Raw genomic sequence first — 14,704 nt, forward strand, 5'->3', positions numbered from 1 at the left:
CAAGTTCTGTACCTAGGGACTTCCTTATCTTTCTGATAAAGGCAGGGCTTGCAGCCAAGCTTGCAAGAGCCGCAGATGCACTCATGCGTGGAGAGGTCTGTTTTCAGGATGAACTACCATAGGAAAAGACCTTTGCTTGGAGCTTGCAGAGAGGCTCTTGAGGATCCCTCAAGCAACTGAGCTCCCTCTTCCATGCCACTGCATGAATTTTGGACTCCACCACTGTTGCAAAGGATGATGCTTCTGCCCTCATCCTCCCCTGCTGGCACCTCTGCTGGCTGTAGCAGCAGCTGGGATTTCTGGGTTGGCATTTCTTTTATTGACAGCTGTGCCAGAAGCGGGTATTCCAGGTCTGCTCCCTGCTGCGCCAAGGCTGATTGGCTTAATCAGACTATGGTAAACCTGTTGTGAATGTTTCACGCTTCACTGGACTTGCCAATTGTAGCTGCTCTGATTGCACCCCTGCTGCTTGTTTGACTGCCTGATGGCTTCCAGCCAGGGCCTGGGGATGGGAAGTCAAGTTGATTTGCAGCAGTGAAGGTAACTTTAATCTTACCTTTCATTTTTTAGGCGTACAGTTAGGGAGTAATGAAATGGATTTCTTTTCCCTCGATACGAAGCCTCTTGGAGAGGACAGTTGTGAGTCTCTGTTGTCATTGGGGCCATCCTATTTCTGAGAACAAACCCAGTGCACGTAATACCTAGTAATGAGTGTGCTGGAGCCACACTGAGACTGGGCAGGGGATGAGGACTAGTGCTGATGAAATTCATTTCAGACCATGCCTGGCTGGTCCACATTTCCAGTTATTCATAGTTGCCTCATTGTTGGATGTGCATCTTCAAGGACAGGAGGGTTGGTTTCCTTGGCCTTACTTGCAGCTGCCGTCATGCTTGACTTGGTGCCATGGGTGCTGGGTCTAGTCTTGAGGGAGTGCTGTGCTCTGCCACCACCCCCAGATTTGCTAGGGAGTTGCAGGTGTCCCCCATCTCTTGCCACTTGGCTGTTTGACAGTGCTTCGTTGTGTTCATAATGGGATGTTCTCATCTTCCTTTGCACGTTGTTCTCAGGCTGATGGGACTTGGGAATAATGTGCTCAGATGAGCTGGAGTCAGCCAGCCCAGCCAAATTTCTGACAGTGACGAAAGGTCTTCTTGTGCTGTCTGCCCTGCCAGCAGCTACAGCAGCACAAAGAGAGGGCTGTGTGCTCGAGCCGTCTGTTTGGGTTTGTAAGAGTGGCTTAACAAGAGTGTGTGTGCAGCCAAATGGCTTCTTCAGCAGTGCATAAATGAAAATGTGTGAGCAAACCCAAAGCTTGCTGCTGCCCCAGCAGTCTGCTCCTTGCTGTGTCCTCTGTGAAATGGGGTCACTGGGGAGCCCCAACACTTGGGATCTTCCATCATGTGTATCACTGGTAACTGTCCAACTTCCCTCTCTCTCTGTACTGGATCTTGATGGGTTAATATCACTGTTTTAAGACCCAACCTTTGTGTTTGTGTCTAAACCCTACAACTTGGGGGCTCATCCTAGGGTGTTGTCCCACTTGCTTTGACACTGTGTGGAGACAGGACAGGTGGTGGCTGGGCATGGCCTCAGGTCTGGGTGCTGTGTGGCTGTGTTGGCACTGCATCTGAGCTCGGTGGCTTTGGGTCAGGAGCTGGGACTTGCACCAGGGAAGGTGGTACCCAGGGCTGTGTGTGCTTCCTGGCCCAGGCACTGAGCTCCTAAACAGGAACCTTGGTCCCTGCTTTGTGTCTCTTAACATCCAGCAACTTTCAGCTGTAGTCTGTAAGAATTGGGGATCTGAGGAGTTTGTTTTGATTGTTTCTTTGGAGACCCATATACTACTTCCAACAGATCTCTGGAGGAGCAGCTAGAAGAAGCAGGTCCATCTATGCAACACAACAGTATATGGACTTGGCCCTATTATTTTGAGTCCATGCTTTCTTTAGGAAGTTTTTAGTGGCCCATCAATCCAAAAGGGTTAAACAGTCCTTGCTATATTGTAGGAATAAACCTCACTGGAGGGGATCAGACTTTCCTGGGGTTGGAAGCAGCAGTGTCCTACCACAGTCCTCCCACTTTCTCAACAAGCATGTTTCTGTCAACATGGTTTTTCCCAAACAAACAGTGTGTGTGTCTGGGTGTGGGTAGAGTGGAGTAAAAAACCAAACCCCTGAACTCCTCCTATGCACGTGTGCCTCTCTGGGGAGGATGGAGCAAAGGTCTGCAAGCACAATCAGCAGCATGAATGACAAGGCAGAACTCTGGAGTACCACAGGGATCAGGGCAATGTGTGAGCCTGTGCAGAAAGGAGTTAAGAAGGGCTGGGATGCAGTCTTATAAGCATTTCTTACAGCAGTGATCTTTATGCAAAAGAAAATGTAGCTCTGAAATGTTCATCCTTGCTCCTGTGCTGCCTGCCTTGTCTTGCTAGTACAGCTGTTTGGGCAGCTGTGCAGTGGACTTGCTCAGAGACCTATTGCAGTTAAAAATAACACTGCCTTCCCCTTCTCTTTTGTTGTTTTCCTTTTTTTTCTTTTTTTTTTTTTTTTTAACAGTCAAGAGCAAGTGCTGCTTCCTGAATACATAATGGTAATACCACAACCCTAGATTTGGGCAGACTGTGGCTCTGTGTTGAGGTGTCTGCTTAGCTCCAAACTGATAGTAGGGCTCAAACCTCCAAGTTGGATATCCCTTTCCAGCAGGCTAGATGATGCTTCTTGTAAGCAGTAGGTGGTTGTTCCACAATCATTCTAGGAAGCTGAAGTAGTATTAGGGACCACAGAAATCAAGTCTCTGTGGCCAAGATTCCCCTGCCCTATCCCATAAAAATATGTTTATGACTTCCAAGCACCCTGGGTTTGTCACCTGAATAGAGTTGCTGCCTGCAACCCATCTGTGGCTTTTCCAGATCTGTGGCTGAAGGCAGTGTTTCTTTCTTTGTACACAAATGCCCACTTGGAAGCATTTCAGTGCTATTTAGTGTTTCATATAGTCTTTCTCTTTTTAAAAGAAGTTGCAATAAAAAAAACTAGCAAAACCAAAACCTTAATTACACAATCCAGAATTGTGCATGCTTAAAGTGAGCCACTTTGGGATCATATAACCATAATCTTTGTCCTCATCTCCACCCTGCTCCTTGTCACTATCCTTCCCTGGAGCGCTGCTCTGGCTGTTAGGAGCTCTTGTCATCTCTAAAACACCCTTCAATAAAGAAAGACTCAACAAAAAATTCCATTGAATATGATAAAACATTTATCTGACCTCTTAGTGCACACAACTCGAAAGTCTTCATGATATTTTGTGAAGAAACCTGGGTGCAGAGGAATGTGTTGATGCTTGTCTAGCAGAACTTGAATGTGAGAAGCGGGAAGGCTTGTGGCTCAGGAAAATGTGGCTACTTTCTCATTTCCTTGTTTTTTCCACCCTTTGCAATGATGGAAATATTTTATCTTTTCCGTCTCTGAAGCCTTTCTTAAGCAGAATCCTCGTAAATTCCCCTTGTACTTTTGATACATTCTGGGGGTTTTGGGGTTATTTTCATTTTATCTTCTAGGTTGTGCCTGTGCTCTGCTAAAGAGAAACCTTGGTCTTCCCCAGAGGTTTGCCCATGGAGCACAGCAGCAGGGGTTTGTACTTCCCACCGTGGCTTCAGAAGCACCTCATAGTCCTCTGCTTTGTGACCTGTGTTTCAAGTGGGAGGTATTCCCCTCTTGGGTCCTGTTAAGCTTAGCTTGTCATATTGAGGGGAAAATTAAGTAACAGACTCCTCCAGTATAAATTTTTCATTGCCACTTCCTTAAACTCCCCTTGAAGCAGGCAGAAACCCCATGTGAAATGGAGTCCCATCCTGCAGTTTAGGAGCACAGGTTGTCTTTGGTTCACAGAGGAGCTGATGTGTGCCTAGCACCAAAAGGCTGAACCAGATGCTGTGTGTCTGTCCCTGTCCCAGTAAGTATGTGACCTGAGTTTTGTTGGCCCACTGCATATCGAAAGTTAAAAATACACACTGGTGTTTTTCTGCAGAGTGGGTAGAGCATTCCCTTTTGCAAGTTCAAGTGTGAAAGTGATAGCCATTGGCAAAAATCTGCTGCTTTCAGACTGGTGCCAAAGGGAGTTTGGCCTTTTCCTCTTTTGTTTGTCTCTAGGTCATTTTCAACATCTTTTTAAGAAGCTGTACTTATTATATGCAGCCCCTAACACTGTGGTTGATCCCATAGCTGGGTCCTAGGTACAAATCCAGCATCTGCACTTAAAAAGTCAATGAAGCTTACAAGAAACATCTATAAAATGATGCCTGAACTGGTAGAAATGCCTTGCAGGGGAGAACCATGGAGCTCAGTCTGCTCAGTTCCAGAGGGGTGGCAGTGTGCATGTACCCTTTGTGCCATGAAAATACTGTTCCCTGACTCTTTAATCTGGCAGAGAAAGTCACTGTAATCACAAATGCTTGCCCTTGTTTTCAGTTGAACACAGTCACCATGGGCAGGGTATGAATTTGAATGGAGTACAGGTTTGTACACAAGATCTGATCCCGGGGTGGCATGGGCAGTTCTGTTCTTGAAGTGGAGGGGAGAGTGAAGAAGGCTTTTTATGCCAACAGGGACAAAGAAGTGCGTGCATGCAAAAACAGACATGAGCAAAGGAGGGGGAAAAACACAAGTCCAGAGAGCGTGTCAAAAGTCTGTATATTCCCCTGACTCCCACAGCTCTTCTGATGTGTTTTTGCATTTTTTTTTTCTGATACTAATTCTCTTTACTTTGTTTCCCTGTTCAGTATGTCGAGACTTCGCTATTCTGGAAGATCATACCTTGGCCCATAACTTACAGGAACAAGAGAGTAAGTAGCAATAATGTTGAGAACAAACTGAAGCAAACTTGTCCCAACAGATAACCCAGCTTTATTTGATTTTGCTAAGAGAAATGCTTCCTGCATTTATTCAATTTTTATTCTTTTTAGTGGAATACAGTTTATTATTGCTGTGTTGACTATCCTGTAACCCTACACTGCCTTCAGCTCCAGCTCACATTGTACCCTAGAGATAGTTGCATTTCATGTTTCAGTTTTGTGCTCTCCTTTAGAGTTGAGTTTGTTTATGCCGTTTGTGATAAAATTGTATGTAGGAGTGCACTTGAGGTTTTGTTGCTGTGCAAGGTTTTTAGAAATGACTAGCAATTTTGGAAGCTTCAAGTTTTATAGGCTGACCTGAAGTACCACCAGAAGAGGTCTGTTTGTTTACTTATTTCAGAATTGCCTGTGTCTGCCTTTTGAAAGGAGGCTTCCTTTTCAGATATTTTGAGGTAGGGCAACTTTTAAACCCTAGAAGTGTTTAAAAAGGAGAAAAAAAAGTACAGCCAGGAACTTCAAAGTGACTGGTTCTTTTTTTTTTAAATGATTTTTTTTATATGCTTATCTGTTACTTTGGGAATGTTTACGTTTCAGTTTCAGGTGTGATGGCCTCTAATCAGCTTCTCACCAGTTTGGTGTCTGCCAGTACTAGGTGCTAATGCCATTCCAGTAGTTCCACTAAGGGTGCAGCTCCTTGTGCCCTCGGTGCTGGAACCTGAGACCACTGAATTAAAGATGACTCTCTGCTGCAGCTCACATAGCCATTTTTTCTTTCAGGCAATATCCATATATGGTAAAGGCATCACAGTAGTACTCAGTTACTCTGTTGCTAAATATAAAGGTAGTGAGATTTTTGGAACCAATTATACTGGGAGTGAGAGGAGTTTCCTTCTCTAGAGGTTCTTGAGAACAAATTAGGGAAGCATCCATCAGAAGTGCTTTAGGTTCAGCTCATCCTCACTGGCCTCTGGTGGTCCCTTCCAGACCCACTTCATTCACTTAGGGTGATTTCTCATCGTCAGAAAATGAAATTCAAAGCCTAAAAAACATTCTCTATAAACCTGGATGTGTTAAGATATGCAGATCTTGTTTTGGTAACAGAGACACGTATACAGCCCCCGCAGTGCTAAAACAAGGCAATCTCAAGCTGTTAGCGTAATTTCAGTTCAGGACTTTCCCACCTTTAATGATGCTGCCTGGTGTTCCCCTGCCAAGATCCGTCTTCCTCTCTGGCCTGGAATCTCCCTCCCACTTGGTTTATCTTGTTCACGCAGTGAAGTTCTGCACCCTGATTTGAGGGTTCTTGTCTGTGTTTGTTTCCAGTTGAGCATCACTTGGCTACAAATGTTCAGCGTAATCGTCTGGTGCAACATGACTTGCAGATGGCCAAGCAACTGCAAGAGGAGGAGGATAAGAAAGCACGTGCTCAAAAACACCAAAAAGACTTGTGAGTTTGTGATGGAGCTGTTGAAATGGGAGTGCTAGTTCCATTTGGTCAAAGCACTGAAATCAGCTGCTTTGATTTGACAGTACGTGGGGTTCAGGTTTTGCTTTTGTTTCTTTTTTTTCTTTGGCTGTCCATTGCTATGAAAGTATTAATACTAGGCACAGAGTAATGAGAACAGGGTGGAAGTAGATGGTCCTGGGGCCCATCCTGGCTTATATTCTGTTGCCTGTCCATGAGGAGGAGTCTCCCCATTGTACTGCTCATTGGCAAAATGGAGTAACTTGGCCACTTGTGTTGACCTTGTGCAGGCCAAAGTCTGAGAAAGAAGGAACCATGCCACATAAATACAGTGTTACAGTGAATTCTCTCTCTTGTGAAAATTGCAGATATTGGTGTGTTTGTACTGGTGCCTGGTGAGTGCTTTTCAGGGGCTGGGTGTCCTGCTGCACTGAAAGCTGAAAGCCCATGCTTGTGCTTGCAGATATTCAGTGTGAAGTGACCTGGAAGGGGAAACTGCTGCCCCAGGGTCACTTGGTGGGTATGGGTGTTGGGGACAGGCCTTCTTTTGCAGTCACTGACTTCTGTAGCAGCTGTGGGAGGGTGTTTAATGAGCGATCCAGTTTGCTCTGCAGGTTTGCTCAGTCCCCACACAGCACATCAAACCCTGTGGTTTGGCTTTCTGTGTGCCATGACTCTCAGCTGTGGAGCTGGTGTGGAAATGGAACGTGGCAGTGCAGGGCAAAACAAACTGTACTTTCCAATCCAGAGTGGACTTATAATGCATGAGATGTAACAAATGATTTTTGTGACAGATCTCAGCCAGATCCTGCTGGTGAGAGATGGCAGGATGGGGGTCACTGCAAATGCAGGGCCTGTGAGGCAGGATGCATCTCCCAGCAGCTGTGCTGCCTCCAGGCTTGTGTCGTGCTCTGGGATGCCACCCACCAGGTACAGCTGGTGGTGGATCACAAAGCCTGGGTGGCTCATCTGGCAGGGACAGTGATGAAGCAGAAGAGCTCTGTGTTGCAGATGTGCGAGATACAGGACTGGCTTCAAAGCAGTGGCTCATAAAAGCTTTGAAGCTTGAGTGTTACAGATCAGCCATTGTTTTCAATGTTCCCAGCACACTGAGGCAGCTCTGGGTAGATACATATATATCTCTCAAGTCTGTGTTTTTTTTCCATTTTGTCTTTATTACCAAATAGAGTCGTGAGTGTGTAAATGACAACGTAAAAATTAATTTTGTATGGCAGAGGTGATTCCTCTTTGTTACTTGCTGGGAGCTGCAAATGATTTTCTTCTTGTAGGACTGTAAAATGGGATTTACAAACTTTGTGAGCCAAGGCACAGGCAGAACTGCTGATGCAAAATGTTGTGTCAGCAGCAGTTCTGCTCCTGGAAGCATGAGCTCTTCTGCAAGAATAGTAAAAGAAGTTGGAGACATCCTTTTGTGATTGGATCTTTTTCTTCCTCAGTTCTTTGTATGTTCCCACTGCTCCTTGTCTAAGAGTAGCATACTCTGGCAACAAAATAATCCTCGCTGTTGATGCTTTCTGTATTATGTAGGTCAGTTTGACACTGCAAGGTGATGGGAGAAATAAGGAAGTAAAAGTAGGTGGTCTTTAGAAACAGGAAACATACAAAAGCTCTTCAAATTTGTGGGCTTTCTTCTGTCTTTCAAATCCTAAATTTTCTCAGAAAGACTTTGTGAATATAAATGAGAGAATAGAAATAACTTTTTTCTTTTTAAGAATTCAGGGAAGCATCAAACCTTATTTTTATGCTTCTTTAAAAGCATCTCTCACATCTAGCTGAGCAGCCTGCACGCTGCTAAGTGTAGTAGCAAGATGACTAAAATAAAATAGTGTGAAAATATGTCCTTTCCCCATTTTGCTTCCAGTGCTGTAATGGTTCTATTGTATTAATGTAAGCTAGTTCCTTTGAATAATTCCCTTAAACATTTCCTTTTTTTCCCTCATCTGGCAACAACTAGTAGCTACAATCAGTGTGAATGGTAGGGAGCTTTCTTATCACACAGATTTTTGGGTGTTTTCTCTTTTTTTTATAAACTGATGTAGAGTTTTCCCAACACTTTTAACACTCCTGCAGCCCAGGAAGGAAGAACATGTAGGTGGGATGTTCAGGAAGGGTGATGTTTATGTTGCTCTGGCTGATTTCTGGGGTCTGATGGGCACTTGAACTCACACTAAAGAAACTGAAGAATGAGAAGGGCTGTCAAAGTTCTTTAACCTCTTTTCTTATGCTCACTCAAGTTAACAGAGGGCTCTTGCCCTCTGCTCCTCGTGGCTTCAGAACATGGCTACACGTTCTACTTCTACAACCAAACTACAACAGATGATTAGCTGTTTCTGTTTGTCTGTAATAAGATGTATTTTAAGTATTCAGCAAGTCAGTTTGTGCTGATGAACTTGGCACTTTATCTCTGCTCACAGGTGCCAGGGGAACTGGAGACGTGCAATGCCTTGATGTGTCTGACCTTTCTAACTTGCTTTCTACCTGAATTCACGTCCTCAGAGGCTGGGGTCATAAGGGATCCACTATCAGGCCTACTGGCAGCCTGCCCCCTAGGATTTGCTTATTCAGCTATTGTTTTGCTGGGGGCTGTGGTTCTTTGCTGGGTGCCAGGTTTGCCAAGGTCCCTTTATATAAGGCAGGTTCAAGAACTAGACTTGCTGCTGTGTGAACTCTTGTGTCTTTGAACACACCTCCCCCCAGAGTAAAATGAAACACACACAGGCACATGCTAAAAATACCAGGTTTCATTACCTGGATGAAAGAAGCTGATGTCCTGAGATGTTTGACCTATTAATAACTCCAGCCTGATTGCAGGTCTGCTTCCATGGAGCAGTTGATAAAAATAAAGAAGCTTCTTTTCCCTCCTGCTGCATGTACCTTTTTGTTCCTTAAGACAGATGAGTTGTTTCTTGGTGACATTTATCCTCTAAACTCTCTTGTTGCAATGTCCTTCTTCCACATATCCACCCTTTCTGCTTCTCTCATTCCTCACTTTTTGTAAAAGAAGGCTCTGTGGTGCCACTGACTGCTCCAGCCATGCCACGTTTCTTAACACCTAAAGCGTTTATCTGCACTTGAAACTATTTTGACTTCCTCTACTCATGTCCTAGACTCTCCTGCAGTCCTTTATCTCCAAGTTCACTAGGTTGTTTCTGCCCAGATCCTTGCTCAAGCCTAGAACTAGTTGCTTCATCCCATGCAGCACAACTTTGACACAGCACAACCTGCTTCTCTTGAATTATTTGCTTGTCTTCCATAATGTGCTCTTGGTAGCCTTCCCATCACCTATCTGATCATTGCCACTGTGTTCTTCAACACATTGTATTCTAATAAAACAGGCTCTGCCTGTTGCTGTTCCCATTTTTGTCTCCTCCTATGCCTTGCCTTTCAGTAGTTGCAATTGCAGGGATTGATTTTTCAGACCTGTTTAAAGCTAGTCTTTAGCTCAATTTAAACAGTGCTGAAAGAGACAATTTTTAATCTTTCTTCTCAAATCCCCCAGCCCTTTTCTGAGTTGCCCTAAGGAATCATAGGCCATTCTTCCAGCCTGTTTGCTGGACATGGGAGCATGCTGCACTGTTCTTGCAGATGCTTTTGCTGTGATGCCCATGAAATACAGCCTTCTAGGTCTGTCTACACGGCCAGAACTCTCCTGTCTCAATTACTCTGTTATCTCTTTCCCCAGTTAATGCAATCTTGTGTTCCTGCGTCCGCACTGGCAGGGTGGAGATGGCTCCCTCCCCCCGCGTTCTGACGCATGTTGCTCCCTCGCCTCTTGGCACTGGTTCTGCTTTTGTGTCTCATCCCACCTCAGCTGCATTTCTCATCATTACTGAACTGCCGCCTCCAGCCTCCACTTGGCCTATGTACTGCATTCCTGCACTTTCTTCTTCTTGGCTTTCACGTGAAAACCACTTCCCAGGTATACCTGCATTAGCTGTACCCCTGAACCCCTCCTTTGATACCACACATACAGAAACTCAGCAGAATTAAACTGTTTGCAGACTCCGAAGTGCTACTTTGGCCTGCCCTATTTTGTGGTACCTACCTCCTTTCTTAGCAAACTGCCGATGAATCTGTTTTCTTTTACTTTATAGTCTTTGAAGGTTTTGGGAAGTATTTTCTAAATTTGGTTAGCAGTAGGTACAGAGAGTCCCTGTCCCTGGTGAGGATTCATAGGCTCTGCAGTAACACTGAGTAATAATCCTTTTGTGTAAATCAGATGGATTTTTTTTTTTTTTTTAGCTCTTTTATCCCTTTCTTCAGGCTGACTGATGCCTGTGGCTTCAGCTGCCTGTAATCCTTGTCTCCTTACCTTCTAGGGAACGACAGGACTGCGAGATCGCTCAGGAAATCCAAGTGAAGCTCACGTTTGAGGCAGAGGAGCGCCGCAGGCAAGAGGAAAAAGACGAGGTAACCTTTAAAGCTGCAGGGATGGCAGGGCTATTTGTAGCAGTCCTTTCAGGTCAGGCATTTCTTGGCCAGTAGCCACAGGAGTTGGCTTGCATGGTGGCAGTCCTCGTCCTTGCAGATCTCTGTATGCAGAGAGATTTTTAGGGAGTCCTGTTACAGGAATAAGATACAGTCATAGTCCTCACACTCAAGGGTCACAAGGATTGTTGGTGCCAGTGGCTTTGCTAATGAAGAAGGCAAGTAATAGGTAGGTCTTGTTGAGGTGTTCATTGCCCTGGCGTAGAAAGTTGTAATGGTTTATGCACTCTGAGACCTGCTTGCTTTCTCAGATGCAAGAAGATAGGTACCACTTTTGGGAGAATCTTGGATCATGATTTCTTTGTCTTTGTTGCAAAGATTTCAGGAGGACTCTCCACCCAGCCATCCACTTCTGGCTTCTCAGTTCTTCAGTTTAGTCTTTCACAGCCTGAACACCCTGTTGTAGTTTCTTGCTAGCAAATTCCTTTTGTGATTTCAGAATGTTACTCTGCTGCTGTTGAGCAGTTGCGAGTGGGCAGTGTGGTTTGTCGATGGTGTTCAAAGGATTTGGCTTCTTGATCACCTTATTGGGTCAGCCTGTCAGATTGGGTTTTAAGAAACCCACAGAGTAGAGGAACACCTGTGTGAGCATTGCATGTGTCCCCATTTTTGATTACAGATGGTTTCCTGAGAAGTCTGAGTAGTCTCAAGATGCTTAAGAGGCACTTGGTGGCATTTTCTGTATAGGAAGAGCTTGGAAACACAAAGCTGCTTTTCCTGGAAGAGCCTGAAGTAAGAATCTGTCCTTACCTGACAGATGCATCAGTTTGCTTGTGCAAGGCTTAATTTTATTCTTGTACCACTAATTCCAAGCAAGTACTGAAAGGCTGTCCAGGCAGATGTGGAAGGGCTTGGCTTCCAAGGGGAACTTGTGGTAACGGGGTGGGAGGAACACTTAGGTCAAAGAATTTGTGCTATAAAGGTAACAAATCTGTCTTATTTTTATCAGGAAGGTGAAGGAGATGCAAAACTAATGTTGGCTTGGGGAATTGCACCTTTCCTTCCTGCTTCATGTAGAGAGCTGCAGGGATGTCAGTGGTCTGACAACTGGTCCTTCCAACTTGTCAGCCTGCTGACCATCTTGTGCTCTTGGGAGCAGTCTTCAGATGACTGTGGATTAAAGCAATGAGAAGTCATAAATATTCTCTCTCTTCATCTTCGTACATGGGAAGTTCCCGAGTGTGGCTGAAACGTAGCTGAAAACTGAGGCAGATCTGGTCTGGATCGCAGGGTTTTCAAATGAAGCTCTAAGCCTGCCTGCTTATGAATCCCTTTTGTAAGGAGTGGTTTGTGTGGATTTGCAAGTCCTGAGCTGTCTCAGTCCTGGAGATAATGTGCTTAAGCATATATATTTATAGATTTACTGTACTTGCTAGAAGATGTTAACCTTGTCAGGAGAAAGAGGTTTTGTTTTGGCTTTTTTTTTTTTTCCTGAAGAGTTTGTGGCATCCTCAGGTCCTCCACAAAGCTGGCTATTGAGCAGATCTTATCTGAATCCTGAAATAATAATTTGTACTTGAACAACCGTTCAATGTCTTCCAGTGCAGGCTTTGCTCTGGAGGGTGTTGACTCTCAGTTTGCATTTCAGTGATGCCTTTCCTGCCCGCAGTGTCCACTTTACATGCATGGCTCTGTAAAGGTTCTGAGGATTAGGAAGGCTTAAATGAATAGCATCCAAAGGGCTAGCATGCCATGCTGGTATCTGCCAGCTTTGCTTCCTGGCTTCAAACTGGCTCCACTGATTTGCAGTCTTCTGGACCCCAGATGAGCAAACCCCAGGGAGCTGTTTGTGGTTCCGAGGCCTTGTTGATCCATTAGTCATCTCGAAGGAAAACCAATTAGGAAAATGGAGTGCTTGTCTCTTTGGCGTATTTACCAAAACCGTGACAGAAGACAAATGGCTGCAGTCCCCACTGAGTTCTTGCCTTGTGCCTGGCTCACTCTTCCTAATGTCCCTTCGATTTTCTTTTCCTTCAGTCTCTGTCTGTCAAACTGATGCATTTCTCTGCCTGGCATCCTACAGTCCCTGCAAATTACAGCCAGTGTGAAGCGAGGTTGTGACTTACTGTGGGAACTCCTTCCAGTCAGAAGTGCCTTCAACTAGAGGCAGCCTTAGCCTCTGTTTTTCTTTCCCTGGCAGAGTGCAGGGGGCAGATCCAGCCCACTCCTGTAAGTGGGTGTGCACTTCTGTGACTTCTAAATCCTAGTTGAAATCCTGGGGTTGCACAGGTAGTCCCTTTTGCCCTGCTTTGGCTGTTTGGGCCAAATGTGTGCAGGGGGAACAGGAACCTGTGAGTCTGCCATGGGGTTGGAATTTCCGTGGTGGGCTTGGGTGAGGTTGAATACTGGTTGCTGAGATGGTTGCTTGTGTCATCCACTAGGTTGAAAGCCCTATCCCACCTACGGGTTGAATTTGAGTAATGTTGTTGCCATGTCTGAAAAATTAAACTATCAGGATTTTAATAATTGAATAAAGAATTTGAATAAAAGAGTCTGGAGATAATTTCGGCGGTGATTTTATGTCTGTTTTCTCCCATCCCTGCAGGACATTGCCCGTCTCCTCCAACTGCAGGAAGAAAAGAAGCGCAAGAAGCACTACCCAGAGTCCCAGGGCTATGAGGAGAGCTATTATGCAGAAAATGGAGGTAGGTTTCTACTAGATAAAAAGGTCAAGGTTCATAGGTGAACCTGGTGATCTGGCAACTCCATCTAGGAACTTTCCCTTATACTACAGTCCTGTATTGAGCACTTTAGCATTACATCAATTTCAAGAGTCAGAATCATTGTTTTCTCTAATTAGGAAATATTTAAATAAAAAAAAAAGAAGACAGTTTTATAATTTTTGTTGTCCTAGAAAAATGGCCTGGAGGACAGGCGTAGGGTGTGTGGTGTGTGTATGTACGAGTACAGCCATGCATGCATGTTTTAAAAGGGCTTGTGGAAAAAAAACGGTAGTTGATAATCCACAGTTACTGCTGTGTAACACCCAGCGTGTGGGGGAGGAATGTCAATGCAATTCCATGCTTGCATTTGAAGAGAAACAGTTCTGTGTGCTCATTTGTGATGCTGGCACGGCTACATAAAGGAATAAATGCTGCTTCATGGAACTGTGTTTCAAAAATAGCTCCTTGCAGGTACGTATCCAAGCAGTAAAATTAGCACAACCACTTTGAATGACTTACTGAAGAACAAGGTCATCTCCACAGAGTGTCTCTGCTGTGATTATCATCTGGGACTGTACATTGTGGAAATTATGTGATCCACAGCGCTGTATTGCTTTCTCTTGGTCAGCTTTTGTGATTGAATACAGACCTTCTTTAAACTGGGAGGAGAGAATCAGGGTGTGTTTAATTATGGAGCAATCTGGGGATGGCTTTGCTGTGCACTGGTGGTGGTTCCTGTGTTCTTCCTTCAAAAATGTGGTGGGAAAGATGGGTTGCTTTTGATTAACAGATTGTGAAGATGAAGATCAAACCTCTTATTTCTCATTTTAACATCAATGCCATTGACAGTTTTCAAGTCTTGCATTTGAACTTACACAAGTTAGGTTCAATTTGGAAGATGTTCAAAGATAGACAAAGAAATACAAAGCAGTAAGTGCAAAGCAGTAACCAAGTGGAAGCTTCATGACCACAAGTCATGCTACATGTACAGAGCTGGGAAAAAAAGCATCTGGGAAAAAAAGCCAACCCACACTTCAGGTTTTTAGAATTAAATGGGACAAGTGTCTGAAAAAATACAGTGTAGGTAATACTGTTGCCATGCAGAGATGGTAGGACAGTATGGATTTTTATGACAAATCAGCTGACAAAAATTTATCTGCATCCAGGAGTCACATGGATCAGGGCTATTGCTCCAAAGCAGTCTGAACTCTTTAAAA

At 44.6% G+C, this 14,704-nt stretch overlaps 1 protein-coding gene across 2 annotated transcripts in view; it reads left to right on the forward strand.

The window, feature by feature from the left end:
* Window positions 1–14,704, forward strand: part of CCDC50 (coiled-coil domain containing 50) — a 42,291-nt gene that overhangs the window by 13,151 nt on the left and 14,436 nt on the right. For both annotated transcript variants that reach the window (XM_064666229.1, XM_064666230.1), the window contains exons 2-5: window positions 4,779–4,841; window positions 6,174–6,297; window positions 10,656–10,746; window positions 13,370–13,469. In XM_064666229.1, the coding sequence (XP_064522299.1) occupies window positions 4,779–4,841; window positions 6,174–6,297; window positions 10,656–10,746; window positions 13,370–13,469 (378 nt within the window). The remainder of the gene's footprint in view (window positions 1–4,778; window positions 4,842–6,173; window positions 6,298–10,655; window positions 10,747–13,369; window positions 13,470–14,704) is intronic.

The sequence above is a fragment of the Pseudopipra pipra genome, chromosome 10 (assembly GCF_036250125.1).
Source record: "Pseudopipra pipra isolate bDixPip1 chromosome 10, bDixPip1.hap1, whole genome shotgun sequence".
Taxonomy (NCBI): Eukaryota; Metazoa; Chordata; class Aves; order Passeriformes; family Pipridae; genus Pseudopipra; species Pseudopipra pipra.